Source organism: Pan paniscus, chromosome 5 (genome assembly GCF_029289425.2).
Source record: "Pan paniscus chromosome 5, NHGRI_mPanPan1-v2.0_pri, whole genome shotgun sequence".
NCBI classification, from domain to species: domain Eukaryota; kingdom Metazoa; phylum Chordata; class Mammalia; order Primates; family Hominidae; genus Pan; species Pan paniscus.
Window position 1 is genome coordinate 49,764,572 of NC_073254.2, and position 25,970 is coordinate 49,790,541.

At 49.1% G+C, this 25,970-nt stretch overlaps 1 protein-coding gene across 1 annotated transcript; it reads left to right on the top strand.

Annotated features, from left to right (window-relative positions):
• Positions 1–97: 97 nt before the first annotated feature.
• DEF6 (DEF6 guanine nucleotide exchange factor) lies at positions 98–25,689 on the top strand. Its single transcript, XM_003808527.7, has 11 exons — positions 98–1,931; positions 13,577–13,717; positions 14,366–14,551; positions 16,211–16,447; positions 16,535–16,681; positions 21,809–21,917; positions 22,091–22,389; positions 23,442–23,608; positions 23,737–23,935; positions 24,802–24,892; positions 25,105–25,689. The coding sequence occupies exons 1-11, from the start codon at positions 1,575–1,577 to the stop codon at positions 25,326–25,328; spliced, it is 2,157 nt and encodes a 718-aa protein (XP_003808575.4). The 5' UTR covers positions 98–1,574; the 3' UTR covers positions 25,329–25,689.
• Positions 25,690–25,970: the final 281 nt, after the last annotated feature.

A 25,970-nucleotide genomic window follows, 5' to 3' on the forward strand; every position in this document is an offset into this window, starting at 1 on the left:
TGGCAGGGTTGGTCAAGTCAGGCTATCAGCCCTGTCTCCCTGGCACAAACCCCACTCAGCCTTGGTGCCAGAGTGGTGGGGCTGGCCTGCCAGGGACACAGGTGGGAAGGAAGCCCAGTATAAGATAAAGCCCTGAGGAGCTGCTGGTGGCTTCTTGCCCACAGCTGAGCAGGTGGGCTCCAGGGTAGCCAAACAGGACCAGGGTGACCGCTGCTTCCAGGCTCTGGCTGAATCTCAGGCCTCATGTGATTGAGCTGGGGGAACTCTTTTCCTGCCTTTTCTTGTGAAATGTAGTCAGAGCCCCTCCAACCCAGCCACCCCCAAATCACACAGTCAGCTTCTCCAAGAGGGCAAAGCCCCAGGTTAGAGTGAGGCTGGGGGACACCTTTGCCAAGGTTACTGAGATTCAAGGAGCAGAGTCTGATGCCTCTGGAGCTGAAGTCTTGGCTCTATTACCCAGCTCTGGGGGTGCCCACCTAGGTGCCGAGGACTGTGCTGTGGGATTTCAAAGCCACAATCAGACCCCACTGAAAAGTGAGTTGGTGAGACCAGATCAGCTCCAGCGGGAGGAAGGGATACAGGGGAAGGCACTTGATGGGAGGAAGCTCTGGGTTTGACTCTGCCTACACAGGAACATTGCAGGGATTGGTGGTGCCTCTTTTCCTCTCTCTGCTGTGATGGATATGCCCCAACCCCTTCCTGCCTCCTAGGATTGGAACCCCCTCCTCTGATCCAGGCATCCTCTCCCAGGATGCCTAGAAAGCTCCCATTTACTCTTGCCACCAGCTCCTTGGGAAGAGAGGGGCGGGGGCATGCTTCCAGGCAGGAGGTATTCCCAGCACCTTACTTGGAGGGATTTTTATTTGGTTTAGGGGGTAGGGGGAGGTGTCTTAGAATTGGCCTGAGCAGATGTCTTCAACATCTGTGACCACCATTCCTGGTGTGGGCGTGTCCCAGTCCTTTTGGACACTGGATCTGAAGAAAGGAAGCACTGACATGGAGGGCCCTGAATCCCAAGCCTGCTGCTGCTGGGACCCTTAAAGTTGAGGTGCACCACAAGGCTCACCCCCATGTGTTTCAGGAAGTTTCCAGTGTCTTCAGGGCTACTGGGGCTAGAGTGGGCAGTGCTCTGAGTACCGTTTAGAGCCAGTGCTGAGGGGATAGGGAGCCAGCAAGTCAAGTGCCACATCCTGACCTGGAGAGGTGCCCTGGCCCAGTTCCTTCTCCAGCTTTGTGATGTTGCCTTTGTTTCCTTCCACTTGGATGGAGTCCCACCACCATGGTAATGTTAAGTAGCACCAAAAGCTCTACCCAGAGCCTACTATGTGCTTTACGTCCATTCTCAGACATTCTTACAACACGGAGGCATTTTTCCTGCTTTACAAATGAGGAAACTGCTCAAGGAGGTTAAGTAACTTACCCAAGGCCTCCTATGTTGAACTAGGACTGGACCTTTACTCTGTCTGACCCCAATATCAGGATGAGCTTGCTTTTTCCCTCAGCAAGCTGCCTCTGGGAGCCCTGGAAGGCTCCAGAAGCCTCCGGGTCTGAGGAGGCTTCTAAAAGGGCCTCACATGCCCCAGGAGCCACGTGGATACAGAACGAGGGTTCCCGCTCTCAGAGAGTTGGTCCCCAGTTCCCATGCAGGGAGTGGAGCCTCTGAGCACTGCCAGAACAACAGGCAGGGTTCTCGACAGCACAGAGCCTCACGCAATGTGCAGGCAGGTGGTGCTCTCGCTCCACCACGGCACCTCTGCGGTCTCTGCAGCCGTTTGCATTTCCTGAAACCGGATCTTAGTGTCAGAGCCGCCCCCAGCCGGGCGGGCGCCTCAGCCATGGCCCTGCGCAAGGAACTGCTCAAGTCCATCTGGTACGCCTTTACCGCGCTGGACGTGGAGAAGAGTGGCAAAGTCTCCAAGTCCCAGCTCAAGGTGAGGGGCACCCGGGACCCGGGGGAGGACGGCAGATGCACCACACCAGCCCCTGCCGCCTGGGAGCCAGGTGTGGACACTGTGCCACTCCAGGGGCACCCAGCCATCCAGCGTCCCGGGCCTGGGGTCGGGGGGCTGGTCCTGGGTAACTGGGCCAACGTAGCCTGGTAGATGCCGCTGCCCACCCTCCAGAGACCTAGTGGAGTGTGTGCAGAAACCTTGCGCAGAACTGGGCCCCACAACTGGAGGCCAGGAGGTTCTGAGGGCCATTATGGGGTTCTGAGGGCCAGGAGCCAGGCCACATCCCAGACTCTGTGTGATGAGCACACACACCTCCACAGAGTCATGCTTGGGCACGCAGTGTGCTCTTTCTTGCTGCTTCCTCCTGACTTTCAAGAGAAACAGTTAGCCAGTGCTTGGCAGTCATTTCCTCTGGAGCTGAGAGAGGCATAAAGGGGCCGCCCCCAGTCCCAAACCTGTCTGGCCTGTCTAACCCTGCCCCCCAGGTGGGACAGAGCTGCGGAGTGGGTGAGGACTGAGGACCCTATTATACTGCTACGCAGCTCACCCCCCTATCCACCACACATATCAGGTTGGGAAACTTACCTTAGGCCTTGAGACCTCAGATAGGGAAGGGGGAGAATCTAAGCCCAGGAAAATCCCAATCAATGATTGTCCTGAAGTCAATCATCTGGCCTAGACAATTTCTGGGAGGCCAAGGAGTTTTTCTCTCTTCCTCCAGTCCTCCAGTAGTGCTGCCTTCCCTACCCTAGTTAGTGGGGAGGAAGCAAGGCCCTCAGCCACTAGAATCAGCGAACACTGGGGGAAAGGAGCAAGGTAGGCCTCAGCTCTCTAGGACCTGCCATAGGGGTGCCTTCATTCACTCTGCAAGTACTTGAGTGCCCCTCGTGAGGCTCTGTGCCTGGCATGTGGCTAGGCACTAAACTGGTGTCTCCCTGCCCCATCCTCCAAAGGAGACGTGTGGTCTCAAGGAAACCTCCATTCTTAATGACCGAGGTAGAGGGTGCTGGATACCTGAGAGATGAATGGGACAGAACAGTTATTGTGCCCCACCACCGTTCCAACCCCCTACTTTACTGAACTTGGATGCGAGGAACTTGAATATCCCAAACTGGTCCTATGTTAAATTCCTTACCTGGATTTGTGAGCATCTAATAGATGATTTCACTCCCCCAGGAAGGAGAGCCCACTACTATCTTTTGTCACCTAGGGAGAACCTCCTAACAGGCAGATTCTTCCTTACATCCTATTTAAATCTCTTGTATTGCAGATCATGTCATTTGGTTGGGTCCTCAGTATAAATGGAAAAAAGTCGATCATCCAAAATCCATTTCTGCAAACTCTGTGTCCCACCCCTACCTCCCACCCTGTCCCTTTAATATCTTGCCAGACAATACCAGCCCCCGTGGCTTTTTGCTTCCAGGGTAACATTTTCCACTTCTGTATTACCTGTGGCCACTGAGACCTCTCCAGGCTCTCTCTGCCCTTCACATGGAAAGTACAGCCTTTAAGTGGCTCCCCTTTTCCTGGTGCCATCAGCCAGTAAAGCCTCCTAGCTTGAGCCTCTGTCTTGCCCTCTAAAAGGGCCAGTACCCACTCCCTCATCCCCACAGGTTGCGTATTTCTAGGGAAATACTCCATGGAGAGCTTGCATGCTTGAACTGTCCACTGTCTGTACCTCATTACAGCTCATATTGAACCTACTGCCAGCAACATCTCTGGTCACACAGGATCAATGATAGAGTTCCCTCCTACTTGACAGAAAACTTGTCAACTCTGGAAACCTGGGCTAACAGTGGGAGTCTCAGGGGCCAAGTGGGGGTGGGGCGGAAATGGCAGGGCTCCTTTCAAGCCCATAATAGTGAATATTGGAAGAGGAGGAAGTAGTGATAGTGTCGGGGGGCGGGGATTCCAGCAAAGCAAAGGAGTAATAGAGAAGTGGTCAAAAGGCAAAGGAGGAAGCAGACGAGAGAGTTATACAAGCAGGGCCCACCTCTCCCCTGAAAAGATTTGGGGATGAGGGAAAAGACCTTGGAGTCAATCTGGTTTTTTGTTGTTGTTTTAAAGATGAGATCTTGTTCTATCACTCATGCTGGAGTGCAGTGGTGCAGTCACAGCTCACGACAGCCTCAAACTCCTGGGTTCAAGCGATCTTCCTACTTCAGCCTCCTGAGTAGCTGGGACTACAGGCACATGCCACCACGCCTGGCTAATTTTTTTATTTTTTATTTTTTAGAGCCTGAGTCTCATTATGTTGCCCCGGCTGGTTTCAGACTTCTGGCCTCAAGTGATCCTCTGGCTTCTGCCTCCTGAGTAGCTGGAATTATAGTCTTGAGCCACCTCACTGGGCTGGTTACTAAAACCATCCCTAGCGTTAGGGTCCTGGGTTGGAACCTGGCAAGAGACCTGCACTAGCCCAGGGCAAGATGTGTCGGTGCGTGACATTTGCCACTTCTCCCCTAATGTGTTGGTAGACGGGCTCCCAGTGGCTGTCCTGGGCAAACCCATGATGAGGCCAGAGGGTAGGAGGAAGAACAGCACGTCCTCTGAGAAAAGCCCAAGGAGTAGGGTTGTTTCTCCTGGAAAAGAGAAGGCTTGAGGGAAAAACCAGATACTTCTTTCTCTCTTTGAATTCTTGTAGAAAGTACAATGGCTTCGTCCAGTTGGGTTGAGAACAGAGAAAGTAAACCAATAGGAATGGCACTCCTGCCCAGGATGGATTTAGGTTGAACACAAAATTTCCCAGGAGTTGAGGGCTGTGAGTTCTTGCAAGGTTCCCAGAACCGCCTCTAAAAACCTTTGGAAGGTAGCCATCCTGACAGAGGGCTATAGAGAGGGGAGCCCTTGCGAATGATGTGTGTCCTACTGAACACACCCTCTTACCCAGGGGAGCAGTTTTGATTTTAGAACTAGTGGAGGATCAGCTGATAATTTGGCCTCCTTCCCCACTGACTATCAGGCAGTGGGGTGAAGGGGTATGTAGATGGAGCAGTGTGTCTCTGGTTTGATGAGGATCTTTAGGAGGCACCAGGCCTACCACTTCCTCCTTGACTGGCAGGAGCTGGGGGAAGGGAGGGAGGGTAGACAGGGGCCTTCCAGTCTCCTGCACCTCCAGCTGATATTCAGGGCAGTCCTGGAGCCCAGAGTGAGACTCTTGCCCACTGAGAATCAATGAGCTTCAGGTTTTGCCTCCTCTGGAGAGGGACAACCACCTTCTCCTTAGTGGAGGAAAAGTTAAGAACAGCTCCAGTCCAAAAACCTGCTGGCTGGCTAGGATCATCAGCTTTGTCCTGACCCCTGTGTGCTACTGGTCTCCCCAGGCTAGGATTTGTGGGTAGGGAGGGGAGGATGATTGAATGATGTGCAGAGCACTTGACTCAGAACCATGCAGGCTTGGATCCGTACTGCTCCCCATCTGGGTGACTTTAAGCAAGTCACTGTCCATCTTCAGTTTCTCATCTATAAACCAGGGGGTTGATCACCAAGCTGTCCAGCCAGCCTACAAAACTATAGAATAAATTATGTACCTCAAGTAGGTAAAATTGGTCTATGATGCAGCCTCTCCTTTCCCTTAACTGGGCCTCTGTCTCCTTTGATGCCCACACCCAACCCCTACAGCCCCTTCTTGCTCTCAGCAGGTGACACAGCTAATCCAAAGATTCCCACCTTTTAAAATTTCCATTGTTCCTCCATGATAGTAGTTATGCTTTTCTAGTAACCCTCTAGAATACATTTGGTAACTCTTAAAAGGAGCTGTGTCTTTTTTTTTTTTTTTTTTTTTTTTAAGACAGAGTCTTGCTCTGTCACCCAGGTTGGAGTATAGTGGCGCAATCTCAGCTCACTGCAACCTCCACCTCCCAGGTTCAAGTGATTCTCCTGCCTCAGCCTCCCAAGTAGCTGGAATCACAGGTGCCCACCACCACGCCCAGCTAATTTTTGTATTTTTAGTAGAGCCGGGGTTTCACCATGTTGGCCAGGCTGGTCTTGAATCCTGACCTCAGGTGATCCACCTGCCTTGGCCTCCCAAAGTGCTGGGATTACAGGCGTGAGCTACTGCACCTGGCTGGATCTGTGTCTTTTAAAAGGATCACTTGGAACCTAGATTCATTTAAAGACCTTGCTGGGCAAGGTGGCTCACACCTGTAATCCCAGCACTTTGGGAGGCCATGGCAAGAGAATCACTTGAGTCCAGGAGTTTGAGACCAGCCCTGGCAGCATAGCAAGACCCCAACTCTACAAAAAATGAAAAAAATTAGGCATGATGGCTCCTGCCTATAGTTCCTGCTACTCTGGAGGCTGAAGTGGAAGGATCGCTTGAGCCTGAGAGATCAAGGCTTCAGTGAGCCATGGTTACACCACCGCATTCCAGCCTGGGCAATAGAGTGAGATTCTTTCTTAAAAAAAAAAAAAAAGTCAATTTAGGAGAGAATTCTTTCTGAAATCATTGCTGGGTGCTTTTATGGATTCCCATACCCTGGGGATCCTGAAGGCTGGAAACTACAGAATCAGTTCTTGCTGACTGTTGCCAACATGGACCTGACACCCACACTTGAGTTTTTAGGATCCCCAATCCCCACACTTGAGTTTTAGAGGATCCCCCAAGTCCTGAGAGGAGAACTACTCCCCTACATGCCTCCAGAGGAAAGAGTGAATAGATGAAGCATCTCAAAGGTCAGTGACTGCCAACTCAGAGGCCAGAGGCTCCCTGGGTTTGTGGAGACTGTGGGAGTCCTCTCTGAGGAAACCCGAATGGCAACTTGTGAAAAATACACCTGGACCCCACCCCTGGAAACTCTGAGTCAGTAGGTCTGGGCTGGGCGGGCATGTTTCAGTTTCACCAGTTCCCTGGGTGATTGTGGTGCTCAGCCAGGGCCAGTGCACTGTAGAGATCAAGAGCAGGGCTTTGGAGTCAGACCTTGGGCAAGATGCTTCCTCTCTCTGAGCCTTGATTTCCTCATCTCTAAAATGAGGATAATGAGAGTGCCCTGATCCAGGGCTGAGGACTGATGGAGATCTGCAAGTGAGCTCCTGCTCACAACTCCTCTGTCACTGCCATTTCCTTTGCAGCATGACCCCTCCCCTAGTCACACCCTCTCTCCACCCCCAACCCCTACCGCACCCAGGCACAGGAAGCTGACAGTCTGAGGTCGGCCCAGCTCTCTGGAGAGAGGCCCTGAGTGTCTGGGCATTTAATTCTTCCTTGTCCTACTATCTGACAGCTTGCGGGGGTCAGAGTCTCTGCCCTGGGTTCTTCAGAATCCAATGGCAAAAGTGCAGGTGAGGTGCAGGTCTTAGGGACAGTACAGGGCGACAGAACTAAGCTCAAATAACTGTGCTGTTATGTGGCAGGTTCTGTCCTGGGTCGGGGAGGGCATTCATGGGTCCTCTCCTAAGACTCCCTTTTCAGAGAGATGAAAACTGAAGCCCAGTAAGGTTAATATGCTCACTGGGATTTAGTCAATCTCTGTCTGGCTTTTGTATTTTGTCTGCTTCTTCCCATGAAGTGTTTAAGTTCATTCAAGAGATACTTATTGAGCATCCGTTAGGTGCCAGGCCCCGTGATACCACAGTGAAAAAAACGCAAATGTTTCTACCCTTGTGGTGCTGACATTCTAGTCAGAGGAGGCAGATAATAAACTAAATGAAATGTACAATATGATGAAAGATGATACATGACATGGAAGAAAATAAAGCAGAAATGGGTAGGGATCATGGAGGTCAGGCAGGATTGGGTTACAGGTTTAAATTAGGTGATCAGGCCGGACAGGGTAGCTCACACCTGTAATCTCAGCACTTTGGGAGGCTGAGGCGGGTGGATCGCTTCGGCCCAGGAATTCAAGACCAACCTGGGCAACATAGTGAAAGCCCGTCCCTACAAAAGATAGAAAAATTAGGCCCAGCACGGTGGCTCTTGCCTGTAATCCCAGCAGTTTGGGAGGCTGAGGCGGGTGGATCACCTAAGTCAGGAGTTCGAGACCAGCCTGGCCAACATGTTGAAACTAAAAATACAAAAATTAGCTGGATGTTGGTGGCAGGCACCTGTAATCCCAGCTACTCAGGAGGCTGAGGCAGGAGAATCGCTTGAACCCGGGAGGCAGAGGTTACAGGGAACTGAGATCACACCATTGCACTCCAGCCTGGGCACAAGAGCAAAACTCCATTGCAAAAAAAAGAAAACACACACACACACATACCCACAAAAATTAGCCGGGTGTGATGGCGCACGCCTACAGTTCCAGCTACTCAGGAGGCTGATATGGGAAGATCACCTGAGCCAGGGCGGTCGAGGCTGCAGTGAGCTGTGATTGTGCCACTACACTTCAGCCTGGGCAACAGAGCGAGACCCAGTCTCAAAAAATAAGGTGATCAGAGGATATTCCACCTGGTCAGGGAATATATATTCCCTGAGAAGGTGTCATCTAAGTAAAAACAGGGAGGAGGAAAGGGTTTGAGCCATGCAGTGACCTGGAGAGAAATATTCCAGGCTGCAGGAACAGTAAGTGCAAAGGCCCTTGGGCAAGAATAGGCCTGACCTGCTGGAGGAACATTAAGGAGGCAGAATGGCTGGAGGCAAGTAAACAAGAGGGATGAGGTCAGAGAAGGTGCAGCAGGCCAGGTCACATGGGGCCTGGAGGCCTGTGGAAGGACTCGAACTTTTACTCTGAAAATTATGGGAAACCATTGGAGCATTTGAGTTAGACTTTAGGAGTCAGTCAGAAACATTCAGTGAATGGGGGACATTATACTATCTTTGGAGTCAAGGTTGAGATTAGAGTCATTGCCGCCCTCAAGGAATGTAGAACACCCAGAAATGCTCACACAAACAGTGAACAGCAAAAGAATATTATTATAGAGCAACTTAATAGGGCAAATTAATAACTGGGTTAATGGCACCCTTTTTCATCCCTATTGTTTTAAATTTTATCTTAAAGACAATATATTCTCCTGGTTTAAAAAAAGAAAACACACAGAAGAATATAATGTTAATGAAGAAATTCGGGACTGCGCTGTGGTAGCTCATACTTGTAATCCCAATGCTTTAGGAGGCCGAGGCAGGAGGATCTCTTGAGCCCAGGAGGGCTCTTCCTGCCTCGGCCTCCTAAAGCATTGGGATTACAGGTATGAGCCACCATGGCCTGGGCAATATAATGGGAACTCATCTCTATGAAAAAAAAGAAATTTTTTTTTTTTTTTCCAGACAGGGTCTGGATCTGTCACTCAGGCTGGAGTTCAGTGGCACGATCTCAGCTCACTGCAGCCTTGACTTCCTGGGCTCAAGCAATTCTCCCACCTCAGCCTCCTGAGTAGCTGGGACTACAGGAGTGTGCCGCCACACCCGGCTAATTTTGGTATTACAAAAAAATTTTTAACTTAGGGTGACACATGCCTGTAGTCCCAATTACTCGGGAGGTTGAAGTGGGAGGATCGCTTGAGCCTGGGAGGCGGAAGCTGCAGTGAGCAGAAATCGTGACACTGCACCCCAGCTTAGGCAACAGAGTGAGACCCCGTCTCTAAATAAATAAACAAAAATAAAAATGAATTTATTATAAAATTAAAACATGTTAGTGGTAATTTTTTTGTGTGGGGGGGTGTGTGTGTATGTGTATGTGTGACAGAGTCTCACTCTGCCACCCAGGCTGGAGTGCAGTGGCACTATCCTTCCTGGCTCACCGCAACCGCCACCTCCCAGGTTCAAGTAATTCTCCTGCCTCAGCCTCCCTGTAACTGGGATTACAGCCGCCTGCCATCACTCCCAGCTAATTTTTGTATTTTTAGTAGAGATGAGGTTTCGCCATGCTGGCCAGGCTGGTCTTGAACTCCTGACCTCAAGTGATCCGCCCACCTAGGCCTCCCAAAGTGCTGGGATTACAGGTGTGAGCCACTGCGCCTGGCCAAATTTGTTTTTTTGTTTTTGTTTTTGTTTTAATTTTTAGATGGAGTTTCACTCTTGTTGCCCAGGCTGGGGTGCAATGGCACAATCTCGGCTCACTGCAACCTCTGCCTCCTGGGTTCAACTGATTCTCCTGCCTCAGCCTCCCAAGTAGCTGGGATTATAGGCGCCTGCCACAATGCCTGGCTAATTTTTTGTATTTTTAGTAGAGACAGGGTTTCAACATGTTGGTCAGGTGGGTCTCGAACTCCTGACCTCAGGTGATCCACCTGCCTCGGCCTCCCAAAGTGCTGGGATTACAGGCATGAGCCCCTGCACCCGGCCCAAAAAAATTTTGAAGTGAAGAATATAATGTTGGCCGGGCGCGGTGGCTCATGCCTGTAACCCCAGCACTTTTGGGAGGCCGAGGCGGGCGGAACACCTGAGGTCAGGAGTTTGAGACCAGCCTGGTCAACATGGCAAAACCCCGTCTCTACTAAAAATACAAAAATTAGCCAGGCATGGTGGCGGGCGCCTGTAATCTCAGCTCTTTGGGAAGCCGAGGAAGGAGAATCACCTGAACCCGAGAGGCGGAGGTTGCGGTGAGCCGAGATCACGCCATTGCACTCCAGCCTGGGCAACAAGAGTGAAATTCTGTCTTAAAAAAAAAGATGAAAGTTTCTCCCCTCACTCTGGAGAGGTGATCACTGTTAACAGTTTGTGAGTCTTCTAGATTCTTTCTGTATACAAATAAACAGGTTGAACCATATGAAATTTCTGACACTTGATTGTTTTGACCTACTGAAATACTAGTTTCATATAATTCGACCTAATCTTTGCACGTGTATTTGACAAACATTTCATTCTGTAGCTTGCTTTTTTTACATGCCAGTGTAGTATGCGTATCTTTCAATGTCTGTTCATATAAACATAACAAAGATCACCCACAACTTTTATTAAGCAGTGCACTATGCACCAGGTACTCTTCACTCAAAACAGCCTTTGGAGCAGACCCTATCATTATCCTCACAGAGGAGGAGACTAAGGTGTTGGAGAATTAAACATTTGCCCATGAGCACACAAGTGGGAAAAGTGAAATCTTTCCAGCTACATACAGTGGTTCCTGACATGGTATACCTGTTTCCTACTGGAAGAGCCTCAGTTTGTCTCCAGTTTTTCATATTATAAACAATGCTTAATGAGCATTCTTGTAATGTATCTCTCCCATGAGTGTCTGTAGGTTGGATGATTAGAAATGCTGGGGTGGCCGGGCGCAGTGGCTCACGCCCTGTAATCCCAGCATTTTGGGAGGCCGAGGCGGGCAGATCTCCTGAGGTCAGGAGTTTGAGACCAGCCTGGCCAACATAGCGAAATTCCATCTCTACTAAAAATACAAAAATTAGCCGAGCATAGTGGCACGCATCAGTAATCCCAGCTACTCAGGAGGCTGAGGCAGGAGAATCACATGAACGTGGGAGGCGGAGGTTGCAGTGAGCCAACACCGCGCCACTGCGCTCTAGCCTGGGCGGCAGATTGAGACTGCGTCTCAAAAAAAGATAAGGACACGGGTAGTTTGAAAAGAGGCCAAGAGACAGCAGATGAGAATATATAAAACTTGAACACTTGTCACTTCAGAAGTGGTCAGTGGATGTTGGCATTATTCTCTTGAGGTGGTCACCCTGGGTTTTAAGTGCTAGGCATTGAGCCAGTGGCACCCCTTAGAGTGGGGATTGGTATTCTATGACCACAGATGGGTTAGGCAAGACTTTCCTGGAATTAGTGATAAAACCAAACTCAAATGGCTTAAGGGAGAGGGGATTTATTGGCTCACATAACCAAAAACTCCAGGGATAACTGCCCAGAGGGAAATGAGGGAAAAAAAGGAAATACTCCCTTCCTGGGATCTCCCACTTCCCAGTTTGCCAAGGAAAACTGAGCCCCAGGAGGACACTGAGGCAAAGTCTCAATACTTTCTCCCCCTCCTCTCTGAAAAGAGAATAAAACGAAGGCTTGGCACACACACCATCTCCGAGACAGTGCTAGCTCCTGCCTCCTAGGAACTGATTCCAAGGTGAACTGCTGGTGGTGGAAGAAGCCCTTCAATATAGCATGTATTGATTGCACTTGATGTACAAAAGAGGACATAGATGCTGAGGGACATAAAGATGAACAGAGACCTTGTCTCCAGAGTTCACAATCCAACGGAGGAGGGAGACTTGACATCAATATTCTAGTAGGAAGGCAACCTGTGAACCAGGCACATTTAGTTTCAACCTCAGCTCTGCCATTTACTCTTAAAATTTCCAAACCTCTGTGTCTTCACCTGAAAAACAGGCTTAATAATATTTGCGTATATAGGTGATTGTGAAGACTAGAAATGGGGTATAAAAAGCGCTTTGACTGGGTGTAGTGGTTCATGCCTGAAATCCCAGCACTTTGGAAGGTCCAGGTGTGAGGATCACTTGAGGCCAGCAGTTCAAGGCCAGCCTGGGCAACATATGCAGACCTCTGTCTCTACCAAAAAAAAAAAAAAAAAGTTTTGGCCGGGCATGGTGCCTCAGGCCTGTAATCCCAGCACTTTGGGAGGCCGAGGTGGGCGGATCACCTGAGGACACGAGTTCGAGGCCAGCCTGGCCAACATGGTGAAACCCTGTCTCTACTAAAAATACAAAAATTAGCTGAATGTGATGGTGGGTGCCTGTAATCCCAGCTACTTATGATGCTGAGGCAGGGGAATCGCTTGAACCCAGGAGGTGGAGGTTGTAGTGAGCTGAGATCATGCCACTGCACTCCAACCTGGGTGACAGAGTAAGACTCCGTCTCAAAATAAAATAAAATAAAATAAAATAACAGTTTTAATTAAATAAACCACCTCCTACAGTGACCGGCATATGGTAAGTGTGCCATAGTAACTAGTGACTTTTTAATCATTTACACTCCTTGTGACAAATGCTGTAATAGAATTACCCCAAGGAGATTTTATTTTCACCAGATTTCAGATTTCAACCCCTTTATTCTAATATCATGGATTTGTTCAACAAACCCACATTTCCCCTGCACACCATTATGACCACTATCCCTTCTAAGCCTTGCCCTCTCCATGTCATGGACCATTTTTCATGACCCTTCTTTGAGCCCTCTCCTCTCCCAGAGCAGACACGCTTAGGTGATAGGCACACTGCAGCCAGGACACTGAGTCTTTGATGGAAACCATGATAAATTGGCAGCTTCTGCCCTGGGGTGGCAGACTAAGTCCCTGCAAACCCTGCAAACTGTCCAGCATTGTGGGAAGCACTTGGGCTTTGGAATCTGATGGAGATGGATTTGAACTCAAAGCTCTTGTTCAGTGTGGGTCTTTTGGCAAGTTACTGAATCCCTTGAGCCTCAGTCTCCCTGTCTGTAGAAAGAGGACACCAATACCTAATGAAGTGGCTAAGAGTATAACTGCATGGGTTTGAATTCCAGTTCTGCCAGCTGTCACCTTGGGTGAGAAATATCTCAGGGCTGCAGGAGTTTTCATCTGTAAAATGGGTATATGAGTAGTTGTTATGGTGGTTAAGCAAATGACATGTAAAGTACTTTAGCTCAGTGCTTGGCACATAGTATATAAGTTTTAGTTATTACTGAACTGAACAGTGTGTGTAGAGAACTCAGCCAGGATGGGGTGAGGACAAGCAGAGAGGTGGGGAGCAGTCCTCTGGCCCAGTTTTGGTTGGGGTGCAGAAAGACACACTGCCACTCTACTCTATCCCAGGTGCTGTCCCACAACCTGTACACGGTCCTGCACATCCCCCATGACCCCGTGGCCCTGGAGGAACACTTCCGAGATGATGATGACGGCCCTGTGTCCAGCCAGGGATACATGCCCTACCTCAACAAGTACATCCTGGACAAGGTGGGGCCCAGCTTGTAGGGAGCATCTGTAACCTCTCCCCACTTTTCCAGCCTGGCCAGCAGCCTAATACCTTGCCACTCCAACTCTTCGCCCCTGCCATAAACTCCTACTTCTGCCTGCTCTGTCCGTGCCTGCTGTCCCATCACGTCCCTCACATCCCAGCCACCTGCCCCCTTCCTGTCCCCCTCAATTCACCTTCAATGTCCCTCATCTCTAATGAGGTGGGCCCCACCCTACCCATAACCTTCCACCGAATCCCTGCCCGGCCCTCCTCCAGCTTCCAGGGTTCTCCACCCTTCCCAGACTGTCCCCGTGAACTCCCCCTCCAACTCCTCCAATCTGTCACTGTGTTTCCAGGTTCTTGGCTCTTAGCTTCCTGCTGGGTTTCTCCTTCTTTGTCCTCTGGGCTGAAAGACTAGAGTTAATCTGTTGTCAGGGGGCCTGGGTAGGTGTGGGTGTGTTGTGGAGGGTGGAGTGGTTGGAGCCAGCTAGTTACCTGGTAATCAGCTCAGGGATCCCTTGAGTTAGGGCCCTGGACTTGGCCAGGTGGGGAGCAGGGGCATAGATGAACCCAAGAAACTCAGCTGGAGCCTAGTGTCGTGGTAGAGCTGAGATATGCAGTCAGCTGATTTGCAGCCCTGGTGGCAGGTGGAGGAGGGGGCTTTTGTTAAAGAGCACTTTGATGAGCTGTGCTGGACACTGACGGCCAAGAAGAACTATCGGGCAGATAGCAACGGGAACAGTATGCTCTCCAATCAGGATGCCTTCCGCCTCTGGTGCCTCTTCAACTTCCTGTCTGAGGACAAGTACCCTCTGATCATGGTTCCTGATGAGGTGAGGGTGATGGCAGCCCCAGGGACTGAATCACTTGGGACCAGACCTAAGCAAAACCATGAATGAGACCAAACCACCTTCGGTGCCTTCCCATATCCCCTTTCTTTCTTCACCATCTTCCCATGCTGGTATCTGTCCTCACCCAGCTGTCTCCAGATGCCTAGAACTGCCTGTGTCAGAGTAATTTTGCCTTCTTCCAGGAAAACTGAAATTACACTTTCATGAGGGTTCCGCTGGTCCTCACTGTAGGAAAATGATCTGCAAATTCTGTTTACACAGAGGTCTAAATGCCAGATACATTACTGAGCATTACTGGCAATCTAGGAAGGGTGCTTTTTTTTCCTTTACCTTTTGCCACTTCTTCCAGGACAGGAAGGATGCTTTACAAGGCAAGGGGAGACCTTTCTGAGACAGGAGGTTACTCTGGTTCCAGATTTTCCCTTTCTGCCTTTCTTCTGGAAAGCCAGGACAAACTCAGCTAAGAGACCCAGGGATAGGGCATCCTGGGAGAAAAGGCCGGGAATCTGGTCCCTACCTCCTTACTCCTGGGTGAAGCCAGGGAAGGCATTTTCCCATCCACCTGTACCCTCCCTCTTATCCTCACTTCCCTCCCCTGCCCATTTGGCCTTGTGACCCTTTAGTCCTCTTGGTGGCTGTGGAGATGCCAGGGTGACTTTAGGTCTTTAGAGTGGGGTTTACAGGAGAGGGGGCCTCTGTACTTACAAGAAGCCCTAGCATGTCAAGCTCCACTCACATTTGTCCTGGCTTCTGTTTGTGGGAAGGGTGATGAAGGGAACCACCCGAGCCCTGAACCAGTGCCCTCTACTAAACACCCAAACAAGACCCAGGATCCCCCAGAAAGTCCTAAACAGAGTGTCCCGAAAAGCTGCTGGGGCAGGTGAGGGACACGTGTCCATCTGCACATACACTTGGCTGGCTGCCCTTGTTAGACCCCTGCCAGTCAGGGCAAGGTGGCCTCTCGGAGGCCAGGAGGTTGTTTGCTTCTGTGATCAACATACAGAGTTAACAACTGCAGCAGGATGTACCCCAGCCACCACTTCCGGTTCCTCTGTAACAGGTTTCCTGTCCCTGCCCAGCTTACCTCTACTCCCCACTCCCCAACGCCTACCCCTACCCCAAATCCCCTTCCCCTCCCACAAGGGAAAGATCCCCAGGGTTGGGGACTGGGGCTTGGAATAAGGACCTGCATGGGATTCAGGAGATCAGAATTGGGTTCTGGCTGCCCCCAGTTTGCTGTGTGACTTAGAGCCAGTCACTTCCCCCTTTGGGCTTTTTTTTGGTCATCTGCAAAATGAGTGATTGGATGAGAGGGCCTTTGCACTCCCTTGACACTTTCTGTGATTTATTGCCTCTTTCTGGACCCCAGATCTCAGGTCCCCTTCACCTTGCCCTTAAGACAGGAAGGAATGGGACTGGAGGTTGTGGAGGGGGAGAGAAAACCTGAGTTGGGGTTGGGGCTCCAGGATCCTCTCCCAGGTCTTTTCCCTGGCTCCATAGCATTCGGTCCTCTGGCCCCCTCAACGCTCTGTCCCCTGTTTCCCTCTGCCCAGGCTCTGGGAGCCAGATAGAGCACTCCCTGGTGTTGGTGCTGGCAACACCGCCTGCTGCAGCTACCAGGCCTTCCTTCTCCTGCTCCAGGTGGAATACCTGCTGAAAAAGGTACTCAGCAGCATGAGCTTGGAGGTGAGCTTGGGTGAGCTGGAGGAGCTTCTGGCCCAGGAGGCCCAGGTGGCCCAGACCACCGGGGGGCTCAGCGTCTGGCAGTTCCTGGAGCTCTTCAATTCAGGCCGCTGCCTGCGGGGCGTGGGCCGGGACACCCTCAGCATGGCCATCCACGAGGTCTACCAGGAGCTCATCCAAGATGTCCTGAAGCAGGTCAGGCAAGCTGGGAACTAGGGGAAGCACACAAGGTGCAGGGCGAAGGGGGGCCTGGGAAGCCTCTGACGTAACTCCGGCTGGCAGGGCTACCTGTGGAAGCGAGGGCACCTGAGAAGGAACTGGGCCGAACGCTGGTTCCAGCTGCAGCCCAGCTGCCTCTGCTACTTTGGGAGTGAAGAGTGCAAAGAGAAAAGGGGCATTATCCCGCTGGATGCACACTGCTGCGTGGAGGTGAGGGGCAGGATGGGGGTGGAGGACACCTCAGGGCCCAGAGTGTCCTCAGGGGCATGAGAAGACAAGGGGGTCAGGAGAGGGGCAAATGGAGAAAAGCCACAGTGACACAAATTCCTGCTTAGATTAGTGTGACCCAAATATATCTGGATGCCTCAAGGCCATTCTCATCCACGTCAGCACTTAAAACTAAAACTGCAACTCAAGCACCAAAGTAATTGGTGAATAATATGGAATTTGCTCAAGATTTCAGAGGAAGTGGCTTATATCTATACTACACAGCAAATCTTTCTAAAAATCCCTTTTAAAGGTTTTTCTTCTTCACCCATATTCCATTCCCTTTAGCAACTCTGTACTTCCCTATTCTCCTTCCACACCCCTCTCCTCTGTCTTCCCCTTCTGTTTCCTCCCTTGTGTTCATTACTATTTTAGAGGCTTAAAACACAAGTGTCTTTACTATTTTAAATAATATGTATATATGTGTGTGTAACATGAAACTTCCCATTTTAACTATTTTAAGCGTACAATTCAGTGGCATTAAATACATTCATGAAATTAAAAAATTCTTTTGATATATAACAGATGTACATATTTTCAGGGTACATGTGATAATTTAATACATTCATATATTTTATAAAAATCAAATCATGTCATTAGGTATCCTTTACCTTAAATATTTCTTTATGCTAGAAACATTCAAATTATTCTCTTCTATTTTGAAATATACAATAGATTATTGTAAACTGTAGCCACCCTACTGATCTATTGAATCCTAGGTCTTATTTTTCCTGTCAAACTGTATGTTTATACCCATTCATCAACCTCTCTTTGTCCTCCCCCCACACTTCCTGGCCTCTGGTACCACTAATATACTCTCTATCTTCATGTGATCCACTTTTTTAGCTCCCACATATAAGTGAGAACATGCGATAGTTGTTTTTCTGTGCTTGGCTTATTCACTTAACAAAATGACCTATGGTGCCATCTATGTTGTTGCAAATGACAAGATTTCATTCTTTTTATGGCTGAATAATATTATATACATCACATTTTCTTAATCTATTTATCCACTTCTGGGCACTTAGGTTGATTTCATATTTTGGCCATTATGAATATCTCTGCAGTAAACATGGGAAGGCAGATATCTCTTCAATATATTGGTTTACTTTCTTTTAGATATATACCCAGCAGTGGAACTTCTAGATCATATGATAGTTCTATTTTTAGTTTTTTGAGGAACCTTCATACAGTTTTCCATAGTGGCTGTACTAATTTACATTCCCACTAACAGTTTATCAGGGTTCCCCTTTCTCCACGTCTTCTCCAGCATCTTTTTACAGAAAAGATATTCTTGGCCAGGCGCAGTGGCTCATGCCTGTAATCCCAGCACTTTGGGAGGCTGAGGCTGGTGGATCACCTGAGGTTGGGAGTTTGAGACCAGCCTGGCCAACATGGTGAGACCCCATCTCTACTAAAAATACAAAAATCAGCCGGGCATGGTGGTGGGCGCCTGTAATCCCAGCTACTCAGGAGGCTGAGGCAGGAGAATCGCTTGAACCTGGAGATGGAGGTTGCAGTGAGTCAAGATTGCACCATTGCACTTCAGCCTGGGTGACAGGAGTGAAACTCTATCTCAAAAAAAAAAAAAAAAAAAAAAAGATGTTCTCTATTTTTTTTGTAAAAAGCCATTTTAACTGGGGTGAAATGATATCTCATTTAATTTTGATTTGCTTTTCTCTGATGATTAGTGACATTGAGCATTTTTTCATGTCTCTGTTGACCATTTGTATGTCTTCTTTTGAGAAATATCTATTCAGATCTTTTGCCCATTTTTAAACTGGATTATTTGGTTTTTTGTTACAGAGTTGTTTGAGCTCCTTATATATTCTTGTTATTAATCCCTCATCAGATTGATAGTTTGCAAATATTTTCTCCTATTCTGTGGGTTGTCTCTTCACTTTGTTGATTGTTTCCATGGCTGTCCTGAAGCTTTTTAGCTTGACATAATCCCATTTTTCTATTTTTGGTTTGGTTGCCTGTGCTTTTGAGGTCTTCCACAAAAAATCTCTTTGCCCAGACCAATGTCCTGGAATATTTCTCCAATGTTTTCTTCTAGTAGTTTCATAGTTTCAGGTCTTACATTTAAATATTTAATCCATTTTTATTTGATTTTTTTATATGGTGAGAGATAGGGGTCTAGTTTCATTCATCTGCATGTGGTTATTTAGTTTTCCCAGAACCATTTATTGAAAGGACTGTTCTTTCCCCATTGTGTGTTCTTGGCGCCTTTGTCAAAAATGAGTTCTCTGTAAATGCATGGATTTGTATCTAGGTTATCTATTCTGTTCCATTGGTCTTTGTGTCTCTTTTTATGCCAGTACTATGCTGATTTGGTTACTATAGCTTTGTACTACATTTTTTTTTTTGTTTTATTTTAGAGACAGGGTCTTTCTCTGGTGTCCAGGCTGGAGTGCAGTGGTATGATCATAGGTCACTGCAGCCTCAGTCTCCTTGGGCTCATGGGATCCTCCTGCTTCAGCCTCCTGAATAGCTGGGGCTATAGGTGTGTACCACCGTGGCCAGTTTGTAGTGTATTTTGAAGTCAGGAAATGTGATGCCTCCAGCTTCGTTCTTTTTACTCAGGCTTACTTTGGCTATTTGAGGTCTTTTGTAGTTCCGTATAAATTTTAGGATTTTTTTTTCTATATCTATGAAGAATGCCTTTGCTATTTTGACAGAGATTGCACCAAATCTATAAATTGCTTTGGGTAATATTGTTATTTTAACAATATTAATTCTTCCAATACATGAGCATGGGATATCTCTCCATTTTTTTGCATCCTCTTCAATTTATTTCATCAGTTTTATAGTTTTTCTTGTATAGATCTTTCACTTTGGTTACATCGATTCTTAGGTATTTTACATTCTTTGTAGCTGTTGGAAATGGGATTGCACTCAACTTCTTTTTCAGATTGTTTGCTGTTAGCGTATACAAATGCTACTGGGTTTTGTATGTTGAATTATCCTGCAACTTTACTGAATTCATTCATCAACTCTTAACGGTTTTTTGTTGGAGTCCCTTTTTTTTTTTTTTTTTGAGGAGGAGGAGTCTTGCTTTTATCGCCCAGGCTGGAGTGCAATGGCACGATCTCAGCTCACTGCAACCTCCGCCTCCCGAGTTTAAGTGATTCTCCTGCCTCAGCCTCCCGAGTTAGCTGGGATTACAGGCACCTGCCACCACACCTGGCTATTTTTTTTTTTTTTTTTTTTTTTGTATTTTTAGTAGAGACAGCATTTCACCATGTTGGCCAGGCTGGTCTCAAACTCCTGACCTCAGATGATCTGCCCACCTCGGCCTCCCAAAGTGCTGGGATTACAGGTATAAGCCACTGTGCCCGGCCTTTTTTTTTTTTTTTAAGAGAGAGACAGGATCTCACTGTATTGCCCAGGCTGGTGGCGAACTCCTGGCCTCAAGCAATCCAACCACCTCAGCTTCCCAAAGTGTTAGGATTACAAGTGTAAGCCACCACGCCCCATGGAGTCTTTAGATTTTTCTAAGTAGAAGACCATGCCATCTGCAAACAAGGCTAATCTGACTTCTTCATTTCCAGTTTGGATGCCCTTCATTTCCTTCTCTTGCCTAATTGCTCTGGCCAGAACTCACAATATTACATGGAATAAAAGTGGTAAAAGTGGGCATCCTTGTCTTGTTCCAGATCTTAGAGGAAAGGCTTTCAATTTTTCTCCATTTATTACAATGTTAGCTGTGAGTTTGTCGTAGATAGCATTTATTATTTTAAGGTATGTTCCTTCTATACCCAATATTTTAGGGCTTTTATAACACGATGTTGAATTTTTTTAGAAAGCTTTTTCAGGGTCTATTGAAATGATCATATATGGTTTTTGCTCTTGGTTCTGTTACTATGATGTGTCATGCATATTGATTTGTGCATGTTAAACCATCCTTGCATCCCTGGGATGAATCCCATCTGATCATGGTGAAAGATCTATACTCACAATATTGTACAACCATCACCACTATCTATTTCCAAAACTTTTTCATCACACCAAACAGAAACTCTGTACCTACCAAGCAATAACTCCTCATACTCCCTGACCCCAGCTCCTAGTATCCTCTATTCTGCTTTCTGTCTCCATGAATTTGCCTTTTTTAGGTATCTTACATAAATAGAATCATAAAATATTTGTCCCTTTGTGTCTGGTTTCTTTTACTTAGAAATGTTTTCAGGCTTCATCTATGTTGTCAAATATATCAGAATTTCATTCCTTTTTAAGGCTGGATAATATCCCTAACAGTGTGTGAGGATCCCAGTTTCTCCATTTCCTTACCAACAGTTGTTGTTTTTCCTTTTAAAAAATTATCATAGCCATCCTAGGATCTGTCTAATTTTGTCACATAAGGTGTTACTGTGGAAAGGAGCATGGATCTACGTAGAAGTCCAAGCCTCATCACTAACAGACTAACAGTGTGAGGTGGACAATCCTGGAGCTCTTAGTGCCTCAGTTTCTTTCTCTGTAAAGTGGAGCTAATAATGCCTGCCTGGCAAAGCTGTATGGGTGGAGTGAAGATAATGATGCATATAAAATACTAGTACAGACTCTAGAATGTGGTAGCTATTATTTTCCACAGAATGTAAACTTAATGGAGGCAGAGATTTGGTCTGTTAGGCACACCTTAGTATCCCAACCCCTGGAGCAGTGAGTGGCACTCAGTAGGCACTCCAAAAACATCTGCGGAATGAATGAATGAACTCTTAACAAGCAGGGCTATGTGGAAGTGAGTTGTCATGGATAGTGAGGACCCTGTTACTGGCAGTGTTCAAGCGTGATCTGCATAAACACTGAGTGGCGATTATGTACTGGGCCCCGTGGAATAATAGCAAGATGGAAACGCACCCACCTAGCCTTCAAAGAGCAAAGGCTACAGAGTTGTGGGGACTTAAGTCCCCCATAACTTATGATGCAAGCCATGCAGGCTCCTGGCAGAGTGGGGTCCCCAGGGAAGATAGCCAGGAGGGCTAGGGGCTTGAGCTGGAGCACCCTTGGGGCAGGTGGGGCCCTGACCCAGTGAGGCCAGCCTGGCTGCGGCCACCTACCCTGTGCCAGGTGCTGCCAGACCGCGACGGAAAGCGCTGCATGTTCTGTGTGAAGACAGCCACCCGCACGTATGAGATGAGCGCCTCAGACACGCGCCAGCGCCAGGAGTGGACAGCTGGTGAGTGCTCGCTAGGTGGCTTGGGTCTGGGTGGTCCTTAGGCGCCTCATCTGTGAAAAGGGGGTGATAATACTTTGTCCAGCGGGAGGTTGGAGAGTGGACTCGGAAAACTCCTAAGGCCCCTTTCGGGCCGTGTGCGAGGATCCTACTGACCCGCTCCCGCTCTTCGGCAGCCATCCAGATGGCGATCCGGCTGCAGGCCGAGGGGAAGACGTCCCTGCACAAGGACCTGAAGCAGAAACGGCGCGAGCAGCGGGAGCAGCGGGAGCGGCGCCGGGCGGCCAAGGAAGAGGAGCTGCTGCGGCTGCAGCAGCTGCAGGAGGAGAAGGAGCGGAAGCTGCAGGAGCTGGAGCTGCTGCAGGAGGCGCAGCGGCAGGCCGAGCGGCTGCTGCAGGAGGAGGAGGAACGGCGCCGCAGCCAGCACCGCGAGCTGCAGCAGGCGCTCGAGGGCCAACTGCGCGAGGCGGAGCAGGTGGGGTTAGCTCCCGGCGCCGGGGACGGGACCGGTGGGCTGGGAGGCTGGCCAGGGGCGGAGCGCCGGGGGCGGGGCCTGGGCAGAGGACGGAGCTCCTGGGTTGAGGGGCGTGCACTGGGGTGGAGCTTGAAATGAGGGATTGTTGGGACAAAGTCCGCGGGTTTGAAAGAGAGATTTGGGATGGGGCTTCCGCCAGGGACAGAACCTGGGGCTAGGAAAGGGGTGTGGGGCGAGGTCCGAGCCCGTGGATGGATGGGGCCTGGTTCGGAGACCTTGGCTGTGGGTTGGGGCTTGGGCAGAAGGAGCCGTTGAAGACCGTGTGATTGGGGATTAGATTGGACCAAGTTTGGACTAGACTTGAACTAAGTTTACAGTGAAACCAGTTTGAGAGGCAAGCGGGACGCGTATGGAGGCGGACTAGGAGTGCAGAGGCAATTAGATTTAGGATTTAAGAAACCTGGATCTGGAGTCAGAAACACGTAGATTCAATCCTAGCTCTGCTTCTTACGAGCCCCGTGATCCCAGGCAAGCTCATTTTACTGAGCCTTATCAGTAAAATGCTAATGCTAATAGAACTTTGCTCACAGAGGTACGGTGAGGATTAAATGAGGAAACACTTGTAGTGTCCAGTAACTTTTTGTTGTAATAATTGTAGTTATAGTCACATCCTTCCTAGCATCAGCCATGATTATAACATATTATTATATATTACAATAATTATTAAGTTAGTGCTAGGAAGGAGATGACCATATTTTTATATCTTATTTAATTATATAATGTTGTTTAATTACATGTTATATAATTATGATTAAGGTTGGTACTAGGAAGGGAATAACTTGAGCCCGTTTCCCCCACGTGGCATCTGTTCACCGACCATTATCTGTTCCAGTCAGGCTCTCAGAAAGGGGTCAGATCAGGAAACCCCAACATGAAGGAGTTCCCCAGACCCTCACCCCTAGGCAGCTTAGCAACATGCCCACCCCCTCCTCCTCCGCCCCCACGTGCCCCTTTTGACCTGGCTCTTGGTCCACCACCTCCCTCCTCCACAGGCCCGGGCCTCCATGCAGGCTGAGATGGAGCTGAAGGAGGAGGAGGCTGCCCGGCAGCGGCAGCGCATCAAGGAGCTGGAGGAGATGCAGCAGCGGTTGCAGGAGGCCCTGCAACTAGAGGTGAAAGCTCGGCGAGATGAGGAATCTGTGCGACTCGCTCAGACCAGGTAGGCCTGAGGAACCTCTTCTGGTTCTCTCACCACCCCTCCTGGAACACACCCCAGTTTTCCTGCTTGCTGTGCACCTGCAAGGTGCCTTGGCACTAGAGACTACACAGTACACACTCACCCGGCAGACTGCTGGAAGAGGAGGAAGAGAAGCTGAAGCAGTTGATGCAGCTGAAGGAGGAGCAGGAGCGCTACATCGAACGGGCGCAGCAGGAGAAGGAAGAGCTGCAGCAGGAGATGGCACAGCAGAGCCGCTCCCTGCAGCAGGCCCAGCAGCAGCTGGAGGAGGTGCGGCAGAACCGGCAGAGGGCTGACGAGGATGTGGAGGTGAGGCCTGGGGTGGGATGGGGTGGAGGCTGGCAGGGTGAGCTCATTAGGGCACAGGCTCTGGAGCCAGGCTGCCTTCCCTCAAACCCTGGCCCTAGCAGCTGCTGGCTGTGTGACTTTGGACAAATGCCCAAACTTCTTGGAGTTAGTCTCTCACCTGGGAAACTGGTAATAGCGTTGTTATGAAGATTAAATGAGATGATACATGATACTTAGTACGTAGTAAGTGCTGAAGAAACATTTGCTGCTATCTTTGTTCACATCATTATTAATCTGGGGAAAAATTTTTCCTTCTACCCTTCCAAGCCCCTGTCTTGCTATCCTTGTACTTTGGCTCTACTCCTTGGAGCCTGAATCTCCATAAATTCAAACACAGAAATATGGAACATAGAAAGGGAAAGTTCCTCCATGATCCCCCCCACCTCACAACCACTGCTAATGGCTCCGTGAAATGTTGAACAGAGGTTCTTGGATTAGGTGCTGGAAAGGTGGTGTAGTGCAGTGGCTTAGAGCTCAAGTGTATCCCTGGGCAAGTCACTTAACCTCTTTTGAACTTTTTTGTTGTTAACTTCTGCTCTGGAAGTTAAATAAGATAATAAATATGCTTAGCACATCTTAGCTGCTCAATAAACGGAAACTATTATTATGGTTACATTTTATCTTTTGGAAGTCCATGAGTCCCATGAAATTGGAGGCAAACTCTATTCATGTATGTATTAATAACTCTATGAGCATATATGGTTTTTCTCTGGGGAGATGATCAGTAGTCTTGGTCAGATTTTAAGCAGCCTGCGAACCTGAAAAGATCAAGACTCCATGCCATGGATGATGGTTCTGATCACTCCCCACTGGCCCTGTCCCCACAGGCTGCCCAGAGAAAACTGCGCCAGGCCAGCACCAACGTGAAACACTGGAATGTCCAGATGAACCGGCTGATGCATCCAATTGAGCCTGGAGGTGAGAAGGAATAGACTCTGGAGCTTTCCCTGGAGCTGGGAGGGAGAAAGGAGGGAGAAAGGTCTCCCTGGGAGACCTCCAGATCTCCCAGGGCCAGCAAAAGCAGGACTGGCAGTCAGGAGGCTCCCCTCTCCTCTGAGGGCTGAGGCAAGGCCCCTCGCCTCTCACCTTTGCATGCCTTTCTCCTTACTTGCCTGCCTTCTCTCTGCCAGATAAGCGTCCGGTCACCAGCAGCTCCTTCTCAGGCTTCCAGCCCCCTCTGCTTGCCCGCCGTGACTCCTCCCTAAAGCGCCTGACCCGCTGGGGATCCCAGGGCAACAGGACCCCCTCGCCCAACAGCAATGAGCAGCAGAAGTCCCTCAATGGTGGGGATGAGGCTCCTGCCCCGGCTTCCACCCCTCAGGAAGATAAACTGGATCCAGCACCAGAAAATTAGCCTCTCCTAGCCCCTTGTTCTTCCCAATGTCATATCCACCAGGACCTGGCCACAGCTGGCCTGTGGGTGATCCCAGCTCTTACTAGGAGAGGGAGCTGAGGTCCTGGTGCCAGGGGCCCAGGCCCTCCAACCATAAACAGTCCAGGATGGAACCTGGTTCACCCTTCATACCAGCTCCAAGCCCCAGACCATGGGAGCTGTCTGGGATGTTGATCCTTGAGAACTTGGCCCTGTGCTTTAGACCCAAGGACCCGATCCCTGGGCTAGGAAAGAGAGAACAAGCAAGCCGGGGCTACCTGCCCCCAGGTGGCCACCAAGTTGTGGAAGCACATTTCTAAATAAAAACTGCTCTTAGAATGAATTAGTGGCTCAGGTCTGTCCATCTCTCCTGCCATTTCCTCCCTTCCTCCCTCAAGCCCAGTTATAGGTTCCAAAGAGCAGTAAAAGTATAATAAAGTGGTTAAGAAAGACCCTGCAGCTAGACTGCCTGGGTTCTGAACCTGGCTTTGCTACTTACTAACTGATTGACTTTGGTCAGTTTTCTTTATATCTCTGTGTTTCAGTTCCCACGTTGGTAAAATAGAGATAATGACTGTACTTACCATATAGGGTTATATGAGGATTAAGTGGCACACGAGCGAG